Source organism: Podarcis erhardii, assembly GCF_964252035.2.
Source record: "Podarcis erhardii genome assembly, chromosome: 1".
NCBI lineage: Eukaryota > Metazoa > Chordata > Lepidosauria > Squamata > Lacertidae > Podarcis > Podarcis erhardii.
Genome location: NC_138497.1, coordinates 28,779,986 through 28,803,661, shown reverse-complemented (window position 1 = coordinate 28,803,661; position 23,676 = coordinate 28,779,986). Strand labels below are relative to the sequence as shown.

General features: G+C 42.6%; 1 protein-coding gene across 24 annotated transcripts in view; it reads left to right on the top strand.

Moving 5' to 3' along the window:
• The window catches only part of NRXN3 (neurexin 3), a 1,212,171-nt gene that overhangs the window by 1,016,170 nt on the left and 172,325 nt on the right, over positions 1–23,676 (top strand). For all 24 annotated transcript variants that reach the window (XM_081858018.1, XM_081858001.1, XM_081857999.1 and 21 more), the window contains one exon: positions 20,209–20,380. In XM_081858018.1, the coding sequence (XP_081714144.1) occupies positions 20,209–20,380 (172 nt within the window). The remainder of the gene's footprint in view (positions 1–20,208; positions 20,381–23,676) is intronic.

Below are 23,676 nucleotides of genomic sequence, written 5' to 3'. Positions count from 1 at the left end.
CCAGTGCGGACACAATACATAGCACAGAAATCAAAGTGGGTATCCTTGTCTAGCCTGAAGCAAAATTTGTTTATGTCCCCAAAAAAGCAGTAGCCAAATGCATTAAACTTTCAGAAGCTTTCTTGAACAATTCAGTGCTCTTCACTCATCAGATCTGTTTTCTTTCTGATGGGCAGCAGAAGATGCTGTATGTAGTATGGTTTGGACACAAATGCTTGAACTTTGTTCCTGGCTCAAGCTGCAGGTAATACTAGATGCACTGGTGAGAGTTGCTCATTATAAATATGATCATAGGTTGTAAGAATGGTGCTACTGGTTCAGATCACAGTCCATCTAGTGCACCCATCTGTTTCTGAGAGTAGCCAGCCAGATGCCCATTGGTTATCACAAACCTCTTCATGTTGCTAGTCCTTTGCATCTTGTAATCATAGACACATGAGTGTTTTGTGAATGGTGAATCAATCTAATCCAGAGGTGTTCTTGGGCTACAGTACCCATAATCTCTTACCATTGGCCATGCTAGCTGGGAATGATGGGAGTCCCAACAACATCTGGGGGCACCATACAGGCTACCCTTTTTCTAAAAACCACCTACACTGCTGGCAATCACCCAAATGAATTTATAGTAGTGATTTCTAAAGGGGAGCTGAAGATCATCACCAACACCACTGCTTTTGCAAGACTAGTCATTCTCCATGAAAGTGGGCTGTGTTTTTGACCACTTGGTGATGATGTAACCAAACAATTTTCAGGAGGCAGGGGATTGCCATTTTAAGAAGAGGTGGTGTAGGGTTTTGTTTGTTTGTTTGTTTGTTTGTTTTCTAAAAATGTCACTGCTTCTAGTGGGCTTTCTACTGAGCAGTCTGTTTCTACAAAATGGTCCCTTGGGAACTATACTATGTCACATTGTTCCTAAGATCACTGTTTGCTTAGCAAAGGCACAACGTCATTTCTACTGGGCTGGGGTTTTTTTTTAGCTTGCCATGCTTCTGGGCTGCTGTTTGCAGCTCCATCACTGACTGCTTCTATCAGAGGAAAGCACTTTTATTTGAGTAAAATAAATGTATATATGGAACTCTCTGCTGCCTCTTCATGACATGGTAAGCCTCTCCCTACAACTTTTTTGCCACCCACCCCAAAATTAGGCCTTCATACAGCACGTCTTTCTGGCCCACCCTACTCCCTCAGATCTCTTTTGTGGCTTCCTCTGTCCTCACTGACAACCTCTTTGGGCTACAGGGAGCATCTCCTCATGAGCCACAAAGACTATCCAGCTGTCTCCATTCATTTCCCGGTATGATTCCATTCATTTCCTGGTGCTGCGCATATACGCAGTTGTCCTTAGTAGAACCCACATAAGTAAGGGGATGCCTGCATTTGCATTCTCACACAAGGGAGGAAAGGAGGAAGGATCATTAAAAATAAATAAATCATAGCCTATTCACCTAAATCCATCTGACAGCATCTACATCTAAGGAAAATGTGAAAGGCCATTGTTTGGCTCAATTATAAATCATATGCAAAACTTGTTAAAGAAAGAGAATCCTCTTTAGGATTACACACACAGTTTCTGAACATAAGATTTGAGCTGAACATTGATAGGGTTGGGATGAATATTTGGTTGTGATACATTGAGGGGAGGCAGAAATAAGCAGTTTTCTATTGTTCCAGACCCTCCAAGTGTCCATGTTTTCCGGGGTCATTCCAGATTTAGAGAAACCGTCCGGATTTCTGATTTGATCTCGAAATGTCCCACTTTTCTTTAGGATGTCCCTATTTTCATTGGAGAAATGTTGGAGGGTATGGAGTTATCCAAAGCCTGAGGCATCTGAAGGCAATCCTGTATCGGGAAGTTTTTTAAAAAATGTTTAATGTTTTATATATGTTGGAAGCCACCCAGAGTAAGATGTGTGGGGTATAAATAGTAAAGTTATCATTATGGAATGGGACGCCCCCCATTTTCATTGGAGAAATGTTGGAGGGAATGTTGTTCCCCACTCTTGCCACAAAGGTTTAGAGGATATGTTTAGAGGTTTAGAGGATACAGTCCCCTATTTGTGACTCTCCAGCAATCATGCATTTGTGATTTGGCCCCAGATTCCCCCCACAGATGCAGTGTTAGCAAAGTGAACCAAGCCTTTTCTCCCTTCTTGGATATAAGTGAAATGCCTCAATGTCACATATTCTAATAACTATAGCTTTCATACGATTTTCAGAAAAGGAAATCTCACAGATTTCTATCTGATAGGATGCCATCCAAAATAAAATTAAACTTTGCCTTATTTCCATTGATTTTCCAAACCTCTAGTTAGCAAGGTCAATGGACTAGGGAGGACATGGTACATCTCCAAGTGAATGATCAGCCTTATCGGCCGTCCCAGCCAAGCAAAGGGCAGCTTAGGACGGAGCACAGCATCCCATCTGCTGCATCCCCGCCAAATTGCAAAGCCAAAGATGCTGCGACCAAGGCACCCAAAGCATATATCCAAGTGCCAAAGGTTAGAGCCACAGTGCCAGAGAGGCAAATAGCAGGCAGCAGTACTGCTTGGCACAATGAGTGAGGAGGCTCTTTGCATTACTCATGCCATCATGGCAAAAATAGCACAGGAGCAGCTGGTAGGCTGTCAGGCGGATCCTAAGGAATAAACATGAAGAGGCTTCACTTGGTATATTAATCAATAGTTATTTGGATGGAGATTAGGGCCCAGGGAAGGGAAACCAAATAGTAACTCGCTTACCATTAGGCTGTGTGTGTGTGTGTGTGTGTGTGTGTTTGTGTGAGCTGCATCACTCCCCTCCCCAGCTCTTCAAACCTCCATGCAGGAGCTTCCAAGTCCACATGTATTAAATTGTTCAAAACAGAAATGGATTCCAAAGCCTTCATTTTCTTTTGAAACAAAATTGGTGCATGTCAGAGTCACCCGTGGTCCCAGCTCACAAGAGACCAAAGTCCACTCCAGCTTATGTACAAAAGCTTTTATTGAAGAACATTATTAGCTTCACATCCGAGCTCCGTGACTCTACGTCTGTTACCCTTAGACCGCTGAAGTCCCCTCTGAGTCACTCCCGCCTCGACACCAGTTTAAGAGGCTTGTACTGGTCCACCTCTTTCTCTCTTTCCTTTTCCGCAGGGTCTTTCTGCCCCCCTGTGTTCTCTCCCTTCGGGACTCTCCAGAGGCTGAATCCTCTGGCGCCTCCTCCCCCCTCCTTCGGGCTTTGGGACCAGGCTCCTCCCCAGGACTCTCTTCATTTCCGCGCGCCTCCCATTTTGAACTTGGCGCGCGTACGTTGCTCCTGACCTTCCCTCCGACAGTTACACTGCCCTCGATACTACTTTCCTCCCCTTCTGGCAGGACGTTTTGCCCTGATCTCCTTCCCCTCTCTGCTTCCTGTTCTGCTCCTTCTGACACACTGGTCACTCCTCCCCCCTCACTCCGTTCCAGCAGAGCAGCCGGTCTCGCTCTCCAACTCCCACTGGGGGTTCCCCCTTCGTTTCCCTGCTCCTGACTGCTTCCCCCTCTAGCTCCCCTTGGCTTGACCAGAGGGGCTCCCTTTTGGGAGTCCTCCGATTCACTGGACGGACTCATGGACAATCTTGGGTCATTGTCATCCTCTTCCTCGTCACTCTGGAATCCTTCCCCCTCACTCTCTGTCTCCTCCCTCATCTGCGCCTCTCTCCCTGAACCCCTGACAGTGCACATCTCTAGCGTAATCACAGGACAAGACAGACGATCGCCCTGTGACTTTAAGATCATTGTTATGGCATTTACGATTTGTTGGTTTGTTTTTAATGCTGTTTTCCCCTGTTATTTTAATGTATTTTCCCCCCTCTTAGTTTTGAATGTGCCTTAATTTCTTGCGTTTCTGGATTTCTCGCCCACCATTATTTGAGTGGTGTTTTTCATGCATTATGCATATAGATCAAATAAGGCAGGCTTGTTAGAGATGTGAACAACACAAATTTTGTTCTAGGGAAATTTGTATGCCAAGATAAATATTTTTGAGCTTCCTTAGGGTTGACGTGTCGTAGACCAAACAAAGAGGGTGGGTATGGCAATTCAGCTAAAGTATATTTTTAAGTATGATTTGCTGAGAGACACTTATAGTGCATCTTATACATGTCTAAGCAGAATTAAGTTCCAGTAAGTTCAGTGGGACTTAGTCCCAGCAAATTGCACATGGGATTGTGGCCTAATAGTACAGTGCTGTGCATGCATACTTGACAATATATCCCAAAGAACTTCAAGGAATTTACTGTTGCATAGACATGTCTAGGACCATGCTGTTAGGCTGCAATTTTAGGCATACTGTTGTGGGCTTAAGGCATGCTGAACTCTGCCTGAATTGTTTCTGTTTCTGTATAAAAATAAATAGGATTACAAGGAAAAGATTGGAGTTTTGTATCACCATTAATTCAAAGCCCAACTCAAACCCAATATATTTGTGATGACTTCAGTGGGAGCATCATTCTGTGACCCCCTGTCAGTCCTCAAGCTCCCTTACATACTTGTGGTTGTAATGAAGGCATTTGTGTCAGTTGTTGCTGCCATGTCTCCTTCGCTCTCTGGCAGGAACACTGGAAAATATACCGTATTTTTTGCTCTATAAGACTCACTTTTTCCCTTCTAAAAAGTAAGGGGAAATGTGTGTGTGTCTTATGGAGCGAATGCAGGCTGTGCAGCTATCCCAGAAGCCAGACCAGCAAGAGGGATTGCTGCTTTCACTGCGCAGAGATCCCTCTTGCTGTTCTGGCTTCTGAGATTCAGAATATTTTTTTTCTTGTTTTCCTCCTCCCAAAACTAAGTGCGTCTTGTGGTCTGGTGCATCTTATAGAGCGAAAAATATGGTAGTTTTCCTAGATGCCTGACAGGCAGATGCCCTGGAGAAATCTTATTGTCCAGAGTCCTTGGTACCAAGAACACTGCAATAGTACTGGCGTAGGAAAGAACTCTGTCTCTCTCTGCTGTTGCTACTGCTATTGCCACGGCAGCAACCAAGGCGATGAGTGTGTGAGGAGTTATTCTTCTTTAGCTTGCATTGCAATGCAGTCCAAGAAGAACTAGGGGGTGGGCAGTTTGGACTTCAAGCCTGCTTTAAAGGCAGGGCAAATTTGAATTCCAAAATGATTACAAAGTTTGTGGCATCACTAGGCAAAAGACTTCCAAGAAAAGCCAAAAGGTTTCAAGACTAATGGAATTTCTTGGAGTCATGCACTCCTATATCCTGAGGAAGATGTAATCGGCAACCCCACACATCACCCTAATTTGTTAGTCCATTGGTGTGACAGGTTTTCATCCAGACCCAGTGATCAGGCAATGGAGGATGAAGGCATTGTAAGTATAAGTATAAGCAAAAGAAAAAACATTGCACTTTTTTGCCATTATATTTTCTGTCTCTGCAAAAGGCAGAGCATTTTGAATCACCACAGCAGAAACGCCTGTGCCTTTCCATGCACAACATAGGGACACTTGTCTTAAAAGATTACCACATACTCTGGAGCCTTGGGGGGAAAATGTAATTTTGGAAGGAATGACAGGATCATTGTTGCCATTTCAGAACTGTAATCAATAGTCCCTCGTCCCTAAAATGTCATACAACTTGCTCAGGAACTTTCTACACCCTTGCTTCTTTTGTCTGGTAACATTTTCTGCTTCCTGGACATAATACAGAGGATGAAATGGAATATATACTAACTCCAAACCATTTCATCCTTGCCAGCCACACACAACATATTCATATTCTTCCTTAGTTTTCCTTGAGTTGGGCAGGCATGTGGGAATATATGCACAATTGACTTTCCAAGTCAGGTAACTTGTCCAGGACTGGTGTAGCCCCTGCGTGGATTTGCTTCACTAGATGTGGCTCATCCATCCATCAGAGATTTGATGCAAGGCGAAGATTACATTACAGAAGGGGTGTGTGTGTGTGGATGGATAAGCTTTAAGCAATACCTTCTGTAGTTCTGAAAACAATTTTTTAAAAAACGATTGCATGAAAGTCCAAGGCGATGCACATCCTCAGGGAAACCTGCTATGAATAACGATGGCCTTTATTTTAATGCTGCGTGCTCTGCATGTATGGTACAGGAGCAAAAGGTAATAACCAAATGTGCATTCCCCTTCCATAGCATATAAAATGTCCACCCAACCCAGTATCCTGTCCTTTGCGGTGCTGAAAAGACATGTTAAAGGACTGAACTTTCATGATTAGACAGTGTGTTACTTAGCAGCTCAAGATGGAAAATTGAAAGAGTGGTTTACAAGGATCTTAGGGGGACACATAAGGAGCCACCCCCCCCTTTTGTTCTTCCAGCAGTCATTTGGGGCAGGTTAGGCTCCGTTGCAAAAGTGATTCCTGGTTTGGTTCATGACGTTCCTCTTATGCTGAAGCATCATAGCCCTGTCCGTGTTTCTGGAGTACTCAGAGTGTTGAGCCAGAGTGAGGCTGCAGTTCTCAAAAGAACATTAGAAAAGTCCTGCTGGGTCAGACCAAATGCCTATTTAGTTCAGCATCCTGATCTTGCTGTGGTGAACCAGAAGTCTATAGGAAGCCTGCAAGCAGAACCTGAGGGCAAAGGTGCTCTCCCCCACCTGCAGTTCTCAACAACTGGTATTCAGGGGCATACTGCCACTCATTCTGGAGTATTAATAGAGTCATCATGGCTGCTGCATTTTTTTTATATATATTAGTAGTATGTTTTATATATCAGCTTTCCTCCAAGGAGCTCAAGGTGGCATACATGGCTCTCCCCATCCAACACATCCTAACCTCTAGCTAACAGCCATTGATAACCTTATCCTCCGTGTTTTAAAACTGTCCAAGCTGACAGCCATCACTACATCATGTGGCAGTGAGTTCCATAGAGTAACTTCCTTTTGCTTGTTCCGTTTGCCCCAACCAGAGCCGTAAACAGTGTTCCAAGTGCGACCTCACCATTGATTTGTATAAAGGCATTATGATATTGGCAGCTTGTTTTTAATCACGTTCCTAAGGACCCCTAACTTGGAAGTGTGCCTTTTTCTCAGCTGCCACATATTGACATTTTTATCGAGCTACCCACCACTACCCCAGGCTTTCTTTCCTGGTCAGTCACTGCTAGTTCAGTCCCCAAGCTGAATTACAGTGCAGCGGCACTTTCCCCACCTGCAATTCCCAGCAGCGGGAATTCGGGAGCATACTAGCTCCAATGGGGGAGGTAGAACATCGCCATTGGGGCTGGCAGGCATTGACTGAATGCTATTTTAAAAAACCCTGTCTGTCACAGCTACAGGGACTGGCTGGAAAGTTGGTGACTCTACTCCTTATGCATTTCCTTTCCTGAATCACCGAGACACTTCTTTGATACAGCCTCTTTCCTGTAGCTGGTGAGCAAAGAGTTATAAATGGCTCCTATTCACCTGCTGCACTTTGCAGCTGCACTTTGACATCACTCCAGACTTGACTTCGCTTGGATTGCTTTCCAGTGACCAGTTTCTGTTTCTCTTTTCTGGGGCTTTGTTTGGTGTAACCAAACAAGCTCTCTCTTCGCCACCATTTTGACAGCTCAAGCATAACAAACAGCTACTTTGCTCTTCCTCCGATTACTTTGTGAGATAACCTTTCCGTCTCCCCTACGGATTTGTTCAGCTTTATTGCTGTATTTAAAAAAACAACAACAAAAAAAGCTGTGTTTTCTGATCTATTTTCTGGTTCACTTCTCAGTCTATACCAAAGATTGTTCCATTTTTCTTTGCACTCCAGGTTAACATTTGCTAAAGAGAAAAGCTAATAGGCATTCCGTTTGATTAGGTCATGGCTGCCGACACTTTAAAAATCAGCTGAAGAGGGCTTTGAATCTCAGGCAGCTGCGTGTTTGAGCCAACGAGCCTGCTCCTTATTCCCAGGCAGTGCTTCAGGACAAGGGGGAGCCTGCAGGAGCATCTCCAGCCGTTAATGAGAGCTCTTAAACCAGCCCTTTGAAAAGCCCTCGAGGCCCAAGCAGGACCTCCTTCCCACTTCCTCCTTATGGCAGCCTCCACCCCCCCATTCCCTCTGCAGCCCTTGGAAAGATAGCATTTACTTGACAGGGAGGCAGAAGCAACACAATGTGGGCTGTATTATAGGCAAAGTGGGTTTTTAGTTACCCGGGTGAGAAAGAATGTGTTGGGACTTCAAAAGGTTTACTCTGGCAGTACAGTTTCAGGACCCTAGGGTGGTTGGTGCTGCCTGGGGGCAGCCAGATTTGCAAGGGGGGGGGGAAGTTCCTGTAAATGACAGTTAAGCAAATCCACAGCATTATCTTCCATGCATGAGTCCAAACTTTCTGTGGCGAGCCTTCAGAACTGTGTTGTGTCTGTGGTACCTGCAGAACCAATGGCACGAGGACAGTGAACATACATACAGGGAGACTGTTATGTACTGAAGTTCTCACCCTGGGCCAGCAGGGAGATACTGTAGATAGTTTTCACTCAGGTCCACATATGCAAATAAGGAATTGAAAGTGATGTTCAGTGATTGGATAGTTACAGAAAGTTGTTGTAGTGGAGCTCTATATAAGCAGGCTGGCTGAACCCTTCAGTTCTGTTCTGTTCTGGGTTTGTGAATAAACAAGATCTGTTTGAAGAATCACTGTGTCGTCTGATATGTTCACCCACAACTTAACAGAGACTGAATTGTGCACTCTTGATAAAGAGGAAAGCTTGATTTCTGTTATTTTAGTCCACCGGAGCTCTTCTGCTAAGTAGGTAATGAGGAGGATTGGTGGGGTTGGCTATTGTGAGATCATCCAAACAAACAGTTTTTCCCCACCTGGGCAGCACACTAGAAAGAAGATGTGAATTGGCTTCAGGTTTCACGAGGTGCAATTACTGCTGCCACACATCCTGACACTGTTATTTCCTTTAAAAAAATATAAGTGGGCACTGCCTCAGGCATACGTCTTGCAAACGTGGCAGCAGAGTAGAGGCTCAGTGCCTGTTCTCCTAACTACAGGTGTACATCGCTGGTGAAAGGCCATAGCTTAGTAGTAGCACATGGCATGTGGTCCCAGATTTGATCCCTGGCAACTTTAGGATCCTGGAGAGATAATGCCTGTCACTGTAGACCAGTAGGACATGTGGAATTTTTCAGCTTGCAAATTCCAAAAATGAGGAGTGCTAAAAAGTTGTAACATAATTTGGGGGAAAGTATTTTGCTTAAATTAATATAACTGAGTTTTGCTTGGAAAAGCAACATGTGTGTAAAATTGCATAGAAATCATTAAAAATGACAGCCAAGTACTTGCAGTTTGAAAACATACCAGTGCGAGTAGATAAATAGGCACCACTGCAGTGGGAAGGTAAAAGGCATTTCTGTGAGCTCTGGCACTCATCATGATGCCAGAAGTGGTTTAGTCATGCTGGCCACATGACCCAGAAAGCTGTCTGCCGACAAACGCCAGCTCCCTCAGCCTGAAAGCAGAGGTGTGCACGACACCCCATAGTCCAATTCAACTGGACTTATCCATCCAAGGGTCCTTTATGTTTACCTTTTGCTAGTTATATTATAGTTAGTTAGTTAGTTAGTTAGTTAAGTTAGTTTATCAATCAGTCATTACCTGGCATTTTCAAAAGGTAAAATTAAAACTCTTTGGTTTTTCAAAAGCAGTTTAGGTGCTTTTTCATCAAACATAGACTTATCAAGCTAAATGTCGTCCAATCACAAATATAATAGCAGATTTGAATTCCTCACACGCAAGAACATATTTTTAAGACCCCCCCCCGAACTGAAGAACTTTGCAAAAAATAGCACGCCCTAGTAGACCAACCTACTGCTATCCAGATATTTTAGACTACAACTCCCCTCATCTCTGTCCATTGGCCATGTTGCCTGGTGCTGATTGGATTTGTAGTCCAGTAACAACTGGAGGGCATCAGATTGGGGAAGATGGGTGTGGACCTGGATGGACCAATGGTCCAACTCGGTATAGGGCAACTTCCTATGTTACTAAGTGAGAACGAGCAGGAGAAACCATGTCCATCTGAGATGCTGGCTGTACTGGCGGAAGCATTCCAGTCCTTCTGTCCAAACCTCTAGTTCTTCTGGCTGCTTCTGCCTCCTGCCCTAGTGGAAGATGTCACACTTTGTGGAAGGGCATAACAGCCAGTAGCTTTACAACTTCACTCCAACTTGAAGACCAGACTGCCTAATAGGAAGACTTTCCTCACCTTCAGAGGGGAAGGGACAGAAACAGTCCATGAAATTATTAAGAAACAGTTTAATAAATGGTTTAGATAGAAGCAAAGTTCTTGTTTTCTGCTGCTATAACCTTAACAGGCATCACAGACAGGCAGTAAGGTGATCATTCTCTGAAATTCTTCCTTTTGTTAACTAAATTACAGGCTATCTAGTGGGCAGGGATGGCAGATGAGCATGGCAGATAAGCAATGTTACCTAAGCACCAAGTGATATGTAGACACTTTGCTTTCATTCGCTGACATGGTATCATTTGTCATTCATGCCATGTGATGAATATAAATGTCCACTGGGTTCAGCAAGCCAATAGCGCACCCCGGCCACCTTGCTACCTTGTCATCGGAGCACAGGTATATAAATCACCATCTTCAAAGTGCTAAGGATTCATGAGTTTATATTGGCAAATGTCCACTGTGTGTGTGTGTGTGTATTGTACACCAGGGGATGGGGATGCTGTGGCAGAATTCAGTAGGGAGTGTAGCATTCGAGACCACGGACTTACACTCAGCCCATGGGCAGGGTGAGGACTTTATGGGCTCCTTGGTTCAGATTCCAGACATCCAGACCAGGCTGTCTGCCTCTTGTCCTTAACTGTGCCTCTTATCCAGTGGCTACTTCCTGCATGTTCCCCTGCTGACACCCACCTGCTCCCTTACGACATCCATCTCCCAATGATATCTCAGCATTGATTGCAATGGGACTGGTGTGTGTGTGTGTGTGTGTGTGTGTGTGTGTGTGTGTGTGCATGCACACACACGGAGGCGCGTTGCTCCCAGTGAAGCTGTGTTGCTTTGATTTTCACTTATCTTGTGTCACTAGATTTCATGATTTTGAGGATTCTGTCATTAATCCCATGTTTGTCCTGAGAAAATCAAAGGGAGAAAAGTTTTGAGCCACCTTGAGTGTTTTATGTTTCAAGATTCACTGCATGATTCAGGGTTCCGCAGCAGTCATGAGTGGTCTTAGTATTCATTCATGCTCTTGCTACAGACGCAGCTCCCCAGCATTCAACTTCTCATGTGGAAGCTGGGTTAAGTCACATCTCACCCGTCAGCTGCTCTAATCTCTCACCTAGGAGCAACCCCATCCACAACCAAACGCCCTTGCTTGCCATCATCACTCCCCCAAAGGAGCGATCCAAAGGGCTCACTTGGACTTGAAGCCTCCCTCTTGGGACCCCTTCTGTGTAATGGAAATAATAATGATTGCATATCGCATGAGAATGTTAGTAGGTATTATATGGTGAAAAATTGCCAAAGCACTCCATGGGTGAGAGCACCATTATCATTAGCAATTACAACTCATTACCCTTTCTCAGCATAGCAAGCTTGGGAAATCAAATCTAGGAGTTTTATAATAAGATGCAGGTTATTAATTAGCATTCATATGTAAAAAGCAGATTCTGCAAAATGAATCTTAAAAATTTAAACTGTGATTTAATGTATGTATGTGTAAAAAGAAAGAAAGAAGTAAAACCCTGCAAAGTATTTCCTGTGATATCTTTAGTAACCTGCCTGAACAGCACAATCCTAACTATGTCTACTCAGAAGTAAGTCCTATTGAATGCAAAAAGGTTTTACTCACAGGCAGCAGAGTCAGGACTGCAGTCTCAATACTTTCCCCCAGGCCCAGGGAAAAAAATATGCTACTCTTCTCTTCTTTGATCTTAGATACCCAAATACTGAAGAATAGTCACCCTGCAAGTCCTAATCCTAGACATGAGGCCTAAACAGCTACAGGAAAAGCATGTTTCTGGAGACTGTGAGCATTTGATTGCACCTGTGAGGGGATCTGGAATAGAACCATGGGTGTGGGGAAGATTATTTATCCCTTTTCCTTGCTGAAGGTCCAGTCCAGATTCTGCCCTCCTCTGCCATCTCTGAGACTAGAATTGGGAGGAAATTTTCCATAGACATAATGCTAAATGACAATGCTAAAATTGGAGCTATTTTCTTCCAAATGTTGTTTGTGAGGGTGCATATGTGTGCTTTTTATATTTGAATACCTCTGGATGCATGAACGTACACAAGATAATCTTTCTGGTGCTTGAGTGGTATGGCAAATCTAAATCTAGTCGTCCCCCCCTTTGACCTTTGCATTTGTTGCATTTCCCTCATCAGAAAAAAAGTACCCCAGCTCTTAGGCCAACAGCTGTGATAGGGACTGAAAGAAAGAAAGAAAGAAAGAAAGAAAGAAAGAAAGAAAGAAAGAAAGAAAATCAGATATAGCATTTATGTGTGACATATTCAGTAAGCGCTTGACCCCAGCCAGCCCAGTCTCACCAGATGCAAGCTGCTCCAAATTTCAACAGAAATAATGGATGCTGAACAGCAGTACTTTTGTGCTGCCCTTGTGGACAATATAGACCTCATCTCTGACGATCAGGGATTGAGCTGGTGCCTGCAGAGCACAGGAAATAGGCAGAGGCTGAGGAGATGAACTGTGCTTTCCAGTTCTCTCTGCAATGTTTCTGAGCTCCCTCCTCCTCCTTCTCCACACCTGTGCTCCTGCTGGCACAGTGTTGCCACTCCTGTCCTTCACTTGCATAGGATGGGACTGAAAAGGAGTCAGAGCCATTCATCACCCTTCTCTCTTCTCTCTCTTTGCATTTCATGCCACTGACCTGATCCCCTCTTAAATGAGCTCTCCCAGTCAACTAGGCAGGCAGGACAATTTGACAAGCTGAGGTGAGAGCATGTGGTGAGCTGTATTCGACTCACATCAGACCAACAAGGTCAAAGAAAGGAAAGGCCACCTTTTGTCTCTGACTCTTCGATAAATGCCCAACCTTCAAATATTCAAGCTCCATCAATACGGCATGTGTGAGTAGCTTTTTCTGCTCAGATGTAGCACGTTGGACCAAAGTATGAAATGATTTTTTCCAGGTCTGCATAAAATATGTACTTGTTCCGTCTTCCCTCCCTCCCTGAATGTTACAATCAGAATATTAGGAGCAATCCTCTCTTATTTAAAAGTATTGACGAAAGGTGTTTGGGTGGAGGTTGTTTCTGAAGTTTTCTGATGAAAATGGCATGACTTCAAGGTTGCTTATAAAGCACCAGTTCTATTTACGTGCTGTTTTATAAGGGAAAAAGTTATTGTACCTCATCATTAGTCTGAGGCAGCCTACTACAACCAATTAGAAAGGCAATGAAAAGCAAATCAGATATCTAATTGTTATGACAGCAGTGGTGTCAGCTTCCAAATGCTCATGCAGACAAATGTTTTGCTTTTGATGTCAGATGATTTTTCATGGAAACCCTGCTGTTGAACTTAGCATAGAGTGGCTTTTGAGTGCAAGCTGGGTATTGGAGTAGTCTCTGAAATGCTTAGGCCAAAGACTGGCGCAGCATTTTAGACTAGAAACAAGGGACTAATCCAGCAGTGGCCCATAGATCATTTCTTGAACAATTCACCAAAAAACAAGCAGCAAAGTAAATGCACTTTCAAACTAATTACAACCTGAAAGAATCTGTACTAAATTACAGTTTGCCTGAGTGGAATAATGGTGGTAAAATTTCTTAAATGAATGTTGGATTTCTCAGAGACTGATCATGTGCTACTTAAGCTGAGGATTTTGATTTTGCAATGTTTGAAAGACAATTTAAAATATATATTATATTATTATGAACTAAGGATGGGGGTGAAATTGCAACTGTGTTCAACATACAAATATTAGAAGCAGAACCAGCATGCTTGGGGACATTTGTGACTGGGTTGTGTGAATGCCCCCCTCCATAATTAAAGCTAGCACACACCTACACCTAAACACCTGAGGAGGACTTGCACTGATTCTCAAAGTGGACCTCAGAGATCATTTTTTGTACTATTTATTTATATTTACTAGCACATCATCCCCCCCCCCCCGGTAGGAACACTGGGTGACTATATAACCACACACATATCCATATTAAAATCATATCAAATTCCTCTCATACTGTTCCAGAACTCCCAACATTCAAAGGACTGGGTAAATAAATATGCTTTCAATGCATATTCCATGGGAAGGAGGTACACCACAAATAATTTCCTGGGGTGTGTGTGAGAGAGGGAGGCAGGAGCGGGGAGAGGATTGACAATTGATCTGTTTGGTGTGCTGAAATGAGTTGCTTATATGCCACGATAGTTTTGTATAGCTGTATTTTCCTTCTTAAATCATTCTCTGCAATTGCCTGACCATTTTTCTTGATTTTTCTCGGAACCCCCCTGGTTTGTCGATATCTGTCTGGTAATGAAATGTCCAGCAGTGAAAGCAGCATCCCAGCTGCGGTCCTGATGAACCACACTGAGAAGCTATTACACATCTTTCCCCCGCTATATATTACTTTGCAGTATGCATTATATAATTATGCCACCAGTTCCATAACTAAATGAATTGCTTTAGGAAAGAGGGCTGGAAATGGTTTCAGCCCAACATGCAGCTTCCAAAAGCAAATTCCAATTGATTAATGCTGTCAAAAGCCACTTGCCCCTTTGCCCTCTTTATGCTGCAGTATTGCAGCTAATTGACCTCTGACAATATGATAGGCCTGTTTACCCATCTCCTCTGGCACTAGGTGGTCCGTCCTTATAGGATTTCTCCCAGAGCCAAGTGTAATTCTCACTCACACAGAGACTATATGCCAAGACAGACAGCTCTGGTTAGGGTGCATTCTGCAGATCCACTGCCATCACATTTCAGAGGGCAGAGGAGGGCAACCAAGATGATCAAGGGTCTGGAAACCAAGACTTATGAGGAGTGGTTGAAGGAGCTGGGTATGTTTAGCCTGGAAAAGAGGAGACTGAAAGGAGATATGATAGCCATCTTCAAGTATCTGAAGGGCTGTCACATGGAAGATGGAGCAAGCCTGTTTTCTCCTGCTCTGGAGGTTAGGACATAAACCAATGGCTTCAAGTTATAAGAAAGGAGATTCCAACTAAACATCAGGAGGAATTTTCTGACAGTAAGAGCTGTTCGCCAGTGAAACAGACTCCCTTGGGAGGTGGTGGACTCTCTCTCCTCAGAGGTCTTTAAGCAGAGGTTGGATGGCCATTTGTCCTGGATGCTTTCATTGAGATTCCTGTATTGTAGGGGGTTGGACTTGATGACTCTTGGAAGTCCCTATTAGTCTATGATTTCACAAACATGCAGCAACTGGGATGACCAGCTTGATTGAGATGATTAACAATTAAAAGCTTTATGTGGCGCCTTCCACACTGTCTGCAAGTTTAAGCCTGGCTGTGTTTTAGGCAACAGCCAGTTCATCTGCTGCCATCTTTAATTGCCAGAAATCAATGGGTGTTATTTACAGTCTCCCCAAAGACATTTTGAGATAGGTCATATTTTCTTCAGCTGAGCAAGTTTCCCATTCTTTAGGTGCTTCCAAGTTTTTGTCTCATTGGAATGGCTGTATTGGTTGCCGGTTAGTTTTCAGGGCAATTCAAGGTGCTCACATTGGTGTTGAAAGCCCTAAATGACTCAGGCCTCAAAAAGCTACAGACCCCTTGGGTATTAAGCCTCCTTCGCTACAGACCACTTGCCTCCTTTGCTACAGTTCCCTTGGGTATTAAGAACTGCAGAGGTGGCCCTATTGGTTGTCATTGAGATACTGGGTATCCAAATAACTCAATAAGAGGAATGAATGCCTTTTTGGTTTCTGGCAGCAGGGAGTTCCACAGATCAACAGTGCACCAGTTTTGTGTGACTTTGTCTAATCTCCCCACAAACAAATCAGGATGAATGCTCAACAATCAGATTGTCTGGAAACACCGTTAACTCATGGAAGAGGAGAACCTTTATTTTCATAAGTAACATTTTTAAGTTATTTATTACTGGAGGGTTGGAGCTGGTGCAGCCTAGGGTTGTGATGTGTCCAGAAATGGCCAGACTTGTCCTCTTTTGAAGGTCCTACATGCCCATCCAGGGGAAATTTACATTTTCAAGCAAATGTTCTGTATTTTATGCATGGGTGGCTCTGGTTCTGGCTTGGACACTTTTTGTGTCTGGATTTTTACCTCTTGAAATATGGCAACCCTAGCGCCAAACATGGGGGGCGGGGAGGAAAGGAAACTGCGTCCCCACCTTCCTTTTCTCCCCTGTCTTTCTCCTGGTCATCAGAAGAGGGATAATGTAGTGGGGGATCCCCTGTTCCCCACCTCCCGAGCCCCTGCACGAATTGCTGTACCTGTAATTCATGTTAAGATATCATGCATGCCATTGATTAAAATTATAAACAATGCCAGTTCAATTTGCTTATGAAGCTCTCACCACTGTATCCCAGCGAGAGCATGACTTCTGGCTTGCTGAAAGACGTGACACCAGCCACCTTCTTTCTTGAAAATGGGAAATAGTAAGAAGACTTTTCTCACAAACGGAGCTTTAGCCAGCTGTTTGAAAACAGCTGTTTTTATCCTCTCGTGGTGTAACCATCAGTGCATTTGTGCATGCCTTCCCCCGCCAAAGTTTACAAACTTGTAGTGCAGTTATGCTGATGGAGAATAAATACAACATGCAGAAGTTTCCTCAGAAGAATGTGATTGGCCAATAAATGACAACTGAGATTTTCTTCATGTCTGAGATGCAGACAACCAAGCTGTTCACTCAGCTTCTGCTTTTGGAAGTGTTTTAAGAGACTTGAAGCAAAGGGTTTCACAGCTGTTCTAGGATCTGAACGGATTCCGGGTGCTGGGTCTACCATTTTACTCTATTTACAAGCAATAATATTTGCTAGGATTTCACTCCTGGTGGTATATTTGCTCTGTTGGTTGCTTACATCCCCCCAGAAAAACAGGATAATAATCTTCAGTAATCATTAGGGGTCATACAAATATGGTTTGTTAGGCTTGTAACAGGGGTGACAACTTGAATAAAATATTGCGGAGGCTCAAGTAATCCCTGTCCTGTATGGACACTATTTGAATGGCAGTGCCCATCAACTGGGGGGGGGGGGTCCAACTATTTTATGGGGGGGTGAAGACTCCTCAGCCCCTAGGTGTTAGCTCCTATGGTTTGTAATTACATATACAAGCTATTGGAAGCAGGAAAGAAGGGAGGGAGGGAGGGGAAAGTTGGTACAATTGAATTTGGTGTTTTAAGATATCACCAAGTGTACAGCACAGAATTCACCTGTAATGCTTATTCATCTCTCTCTCATACTTCTCTACAGCAGTGGTTTTCAACCAGTGTGCCGTGACACCCTGGGGTGCCTTGAATGGTGTTCAGAGGTGCCACAGGCAACATTAGCCTCTGTCCCACTTTCCTTCCTTCCCTTCTCTGATATCTTCTCATGTGTCTCTGCCTGTCAAAGGCTTGCACAGCTGTTTATGGCAGCAGCCCTGGCTATAAGCTCCACAGGCGAATGGTGCCTCTGGGAGACACTCCTCTTTGGGCAGGGGGGCAGCTCAGAGACCAGGGACAGCAGCAGCAGCAGCTGCCCAGAGGACTCCCAAGGAGAGGACACTGGGGGAACACTCCACAAGGGAAGGTGTTGGGGAAAGGGTGAGAGGTTGCCAGCTTTGCAGGCAAGGGGTGACATAACTGGGCTCCTGAGCCCCACAGGGGTGCTACAGAAAGAATGTAGTTGGTCAAGTGAGCTGTAGACTCAAAAAGGTTGAAAACCTTTGCTTTACAGAGATATACTCACAAGCTTCTGTGATCACTGATCTAAAATTTTGAAGTTACTTCCATCTACAGTTGGAAACCTATTTCTGGGGTAGTGGTGCACAGCCTATTCTGACTGTTCATGTTAGATGTGGCCACCATGCATTGAGCCAGCCTTTGGCTGATAGGAATCTAGCTGCCTTGTCACGTCAGTGCTCCATCCTTCAGGATCTCAGGCAGAGTCTTAGCACCTGGTCCTTGATCCTTTTAACTGGAGATGTTAGACAAAGAATCTGAGACCTTCTGCATGTACAGCATGTGCCCTGCGACTAAGCTAGGGGTCCTTATATGAATCAGAGAATAATAAACTCACTTTACCCTATCCTTTCTGGTGTAGTTCAAGGCTTCTGCTGTAAATCTCTACAGCACAGTGTAACTTCAACAATGTGCCAATTGGGCATCAGCAGGGGCAGTTGGATTCACTCATAGGAAGCTAGCAACCCTATCTTTTCTGTCCTTACATGTTCAGGTTTCCTTTCGTTGGCACTCATGTAAGTCATTCTGGCTCTCACAGTTGGCTGTTGCAACATTGCAGTTCAGTTTGCTATTATTCTCTTTGATACCTGGAGACTTGTGTATGGCAGAAGGAACTGTGGGCTGGGACCAAGCCCAGCTTGTTTGAGATTGTGAAGCAGATGTTCATTTCCATGTAAAATCTTATATTCGGGCGATGTTTGTTTTCAATCTCAAGTTAAAACAACAGCAATTATGCAAATGACTTGGTTCTAAGTTAATTTGATGCAGCTCCAACTCTACCATGGCTTATCTCAAGTCTGCTCAAGTTGTGACACACTACGTCAAAGGCACCTTGTATTTGCACTCACTAACTCCTCATTTTTACTTTCTGACGCAGTCAACCAAACCAGTTTATTGAATCTCTGGAGATTTGCTGGATTTATCTACTGCTGCTGTAGCCAAGATGGCACACTCAGGTGCTGTTAGCCTTCAACTCCCATCAGTACCAGCCAGTGTGGCCAATGTTCAGGGAGAGTTGTAGTCCAGCAATATCTGGAAGGCACCCAGTTGCCTATCACTGCTCTAGCATTTGATTTAATTGTTTAATTACATGTCATGTGGCAAAATGGGCTAGATCACATTTCAGACCTGTTTTTATCTTTCCGCTGCTTAATGGCAGCTTCTTTCTATGATCTCATTCATGTAATGGGAAAGCATGATCCCTTCATCTGAGAACATACTGAAGCAAATCTCAGGCTTATAAGCGCCCCCTCTTCTTCTTACATCCTTTGGGAGGGAGGGGAGTTTAAAGCTGCTGTTTGTGGTTTGGAACAATCAACAGTTTACCATTAGGACCAAATATAGGAAACTGTGGTTTGATCAAATCAAAGTTAAGATATAGATTTATAACTATCTGTGGTTTGAAGAAATTAGAATTTCCTGAATTTGGGCATACCAGGAAACAGCAGTTTGTTCCAAATGGCAAATGGGAGGTTTAACCTTCCTACTTATGAAGATGAAGTAGAAGTACACACTTTTATAATTGGAAACTATGGTCTGATATTAGTTTTGTGTCAACACACCTGCTGTGTGTGTGTGGAAATGGTTTAGGTATGTTATTATTATTGTATTATTTGATTTTCTTTACAATACATGTTAGTAGTGTTGCTGACATATTGCCACAATTTTCCTTTCTGTACAGAATGGAAGCAAAGCTGTTACAGCAATAAAAGTAGTATACTTGGACGTCCCGTCAGTTAAATTTTATTTGTTTGCTTGTTTTATTTATAACAATATGTATATACTGCTGTATCATAAAAAATATATCACAGCAGTTTACCACAGTATAAAAACCAAACAATAAAATCATGAAAAGTTAAAAACAAGTCAAAAATGAAAATAAACAAAAACGAACATCAATAGACCATTCTGGATGATGTACTCTTAACTCCCTGCATAGGCCTAGCAGAACAGAATCTTTTTTCAGCAGGCATTTAAATGTTGCCACAGAAGGCGCCTGCTGAATCTCAATTGGCAGGGTGTTCCACAGGACTGGGCCGATGACACTAAAGGTCCAGTTTCTCTGTGAGATACTGTACATAAAGTTTCCATCTCTCGCTTTAGAAACATAAAGGGATTAACTTCTAGTTCAACACCAGGATCCTAGTATGGATAACGACAATTTTACTCAACTGGAGAAGCTGTCCTTTTTCAAATATGTTGTTCTCATGACACACATTGCCTGTGTATGAACTAGTGATGCCCAGTTAATGAAGCTCTTCCCTAAATACATATAATGGGTCCATTATTTAGTGGACCAGCTTTCTTTATCATAGTGGGATCTGAATTCAAAAGCTTTTTTTAAAAAAATATTATTATCCTCTCTGTTCTTTTCTTCATAGGAACAAGGCAAGATTGGTGTAGTTTTCAACATCGGAACAGTAGATATCTCGATCAAAGAAGAAAGCACCCCAGTCAATGATGGCAAATATCATGTCGTACGCTTTACCCGAAATGGTGGCAATGCTACTCTTCAGGTAGATGGTTGGCCAGTGAATGAACACTATCCTTCAGGTAAATGTCTAACTGAGAAATCTTTCTCTCTCATTCTCTTTTAAGGTATTAACCTTGGGCCTTAATACATAAGCTGCACAGTATATTGGTGCACAGCGTACAAATATTAACAGCTCCACCTGGAGGAACAAAGAGCTGAACAAAATTTCTCTCAGTTTGTAAAAGCTGAAATAATCAGATCGTGTTCACCACGTTGGGTATAAGGTGTTTTGCGGAACATCTGTATTTTAAGGAGTGGCACACATATGAAGTGCATGTAATGTGTCAAAAAACAACAACAACATACACATGTCAAATGTTGGAACCTCTGAATATAATCTGATTCTGCAGAGACAAAGTAACAAAAGTAGCTCTACCCAGTGCTTTTTTTCTAAAAAAATGTTTAGGGGTACTCCCATTTTCCTACTCATATTGAAATACTGCCCTTCAATGAGGCCAAACTTAGATTCACAAAATGTTTAGGGGTATGTGTACCCCTGCGTACCCTCAGAAAAAAGCATTGGCTCTACTCATAATCTGTATACTCTGGAATATTCCTGTAGGAAGTTAGGAAGAACATTTGCCATGTAAGTTGTAGACTGCTGCCTAAATGGTTTTGACAAACATACAATTGCTACTTGTGGCTTTTCTGGATCAATGAAAATGGGGTGTAGCATATGACGTCTGGGAAGGAGGAGCTACAATAAATTTAATATATCATGAACACTCTTGATCATTAACATTGGTACTGCTTGTTGTTGCTTTTCTTCCTTCTTGGGAAAGTTTCCTGTTACAGCATCACCACCAGAAATTGGTGCTTGGAATTTCAGTAGCACAAAATTTTAAAATGATTTTTTAAATTTTATTTTTTAACTGCCTTCCCTTTAATCACCCATAGGACTGAAAAGCAACACTATCTGATTCATGCAATTAATGGAGACATTTAGTGGTGGTTTCCTATTAAGTTGTCTGGACTTCCAGATTGCTCCTTCCCCTTAAACTTGCTTCGCTTTGCTGCGCTACTCACTCCTGCTGCTGAAGAAATCTATTGGCTAGTACGGTAAATGCACTGCTGAACCAAGATGGTGCAGTGGGATAAGCAGGAAATACTGCTAGTTGGGCAGAGATTGCGAGTCTGTTTATTGTGGGTATACTGAGTTTCCTGTTTATTAATTTTGTTCTTCAATTAGTTTGTTGTTTGATTGAAATAGCACAGTTAATTGACTATTATTACTTTTAAAAAATAAACTTTAATGATTTGGCACCCCTAAGGAAATTATTTTAGTAATCACATCTTAATTCAGGAACAATAAACAGAACCTCTCTTTCAAGTAATAACTGTATTTTCTCCCTCTGTAATGTGTTGTCATGCTTGCAGGCCAAAGTAACAGTGAATATAAAGGGATATTTATCTATGGTTTGTGCCATATTGGGAGCTTCCTTCTGAAATTGCAAGGGTAGACTACAATATGTTTCACAGAGATGAGATACACACTCACTGAAAATCAGAACAGAAAGCAGAAAACTTTGCCTTAATAGTTTGTGCTAAGAATCCAGTGTCTTATTCTCAGACAATGCTAAACTCATAGAAATAACCCATTTTCCTCTCACCATTTGACTTAATCTATCATTGACCTAAGAGTTCTCCTATTAGCCATGCTACAGCCTGTAGCAGTTTCTCAGGTACGAATCAATTTCACACAGTTTCATATCTAAGTCTGCTCCTATCCTTTTCTGCATTAATTTTCAAATTCTAAATAAATTTGAAATATCAGCATGAAAATATGCATGTTGGATAAATTTTCTCATAAAATATACCTTTGTAAATGCATCTTCGCTCAAATAATCCTAAAGTACACTGTGGGTAGCAGCGATGTTCACAGATTCAGAGGCTGCAGAGCCTTCAGAGGAGATGATTCTCCCTTAAGTTGACTGTCAAAGGGTATCTATTTGGCCGAGATCACACACACACACACACACACACACACATTTCAATCAAATTTAAATAAATCTGCATATCACCTCAGTTGAAGGAAACCAATTATATAATCAAAAAGATACCACTGGTTATCAAAGGAAAATGTCAATGTTTCCTTTTCATTCCCTGTTAGCCTAAAAAGTATGGATATATGTCCTTTAGTCACAGTATACCAATTTAAAATTGCCCTCCACCAATTAAGTAACTGTAGCTTTATTTGGTTACTCTATTGATATGCAGCTTGCATCCCAAACAGAAAAAGAGAGAGGAAAGTTCAGGATGCATCCTATAATTTGTTGTACTGTAGAAGCTGTTCATAAATTAGATGGTACCAAATTATGGCACTCAGGAGAAATTTGTAAATGTCACTGTGCTGCATTGTTTCACCTACCATACTAAAAATGTTTTGAAGAAGTAAGTTTGTTGCTATTTCTGCTTTGGAAGGCAGGAGGCTGAGGATTGCCACCGTTCTCAGCTATAGGTTGACCTTCCAGCTCTCCAAGGGAAGATAGCCATCACAAAATGACAGTGAGTCCAATTTAAGCTAGATAAGTTGTTGGGCTACGAGCTCTTCATTCGTATTCTAAAGAATCCAATGGATACCTCAGCAATCATTTTGTGCAAATTGGTTTTTTGGGGTTGGTTTTTTTGCATTTTTTGCAAACTGAAATTTTATAATTTGTGGAAAGTGTGGTAGTTATGAAGTTCATTGTCAGCTAAACCACTGCATATGAGATTAGTCAACAAGGAATCCACCATGTGATGTGGAAAACCAGGGAACTAAAATAGATATTAGATTTATGTTATTGCACTTTTCCTCTTCTAAAGTAGGTTTCAAATAAATCCCGCTAATACTCCTATGAACTTCTAAAATAAACAAACAAATAAACCCTCCACAATTGTGGCTCATCTATCCAATTACAGACCAGAGCATCCAGCTCACTCCTTGGAGCTAAGAATTTTTTTATGCTGAAATTTGATGCCGCAAAGGACTTATTTACATTCCATTTCTTTGTACACAGGGATACACAACGCAGCCTCATGTAATTTAAATGGCTTGGTAAGGGTGGGAACGCCCGAAATATATGGATAATTAGAAGTTCAAACAAGCAAGGGTGCTAGTTACATAGGGCAATTTTAAACTGCGGCTATATAGTAGTGTATGGTGAATGTGGATAATCAAACAATTTGGATAATTTAAACTGGAACACTGCAGTCTGCTGTTTCGGTTTCTGGGTTTTGTGAATATAGCCAGGTAATTAAAGAGCCTCTAGACATTTCAGTGAATGTTCATGAATAACCCCAAAGTAATTTATTTTCAGTACAGTTTGGCTAACTG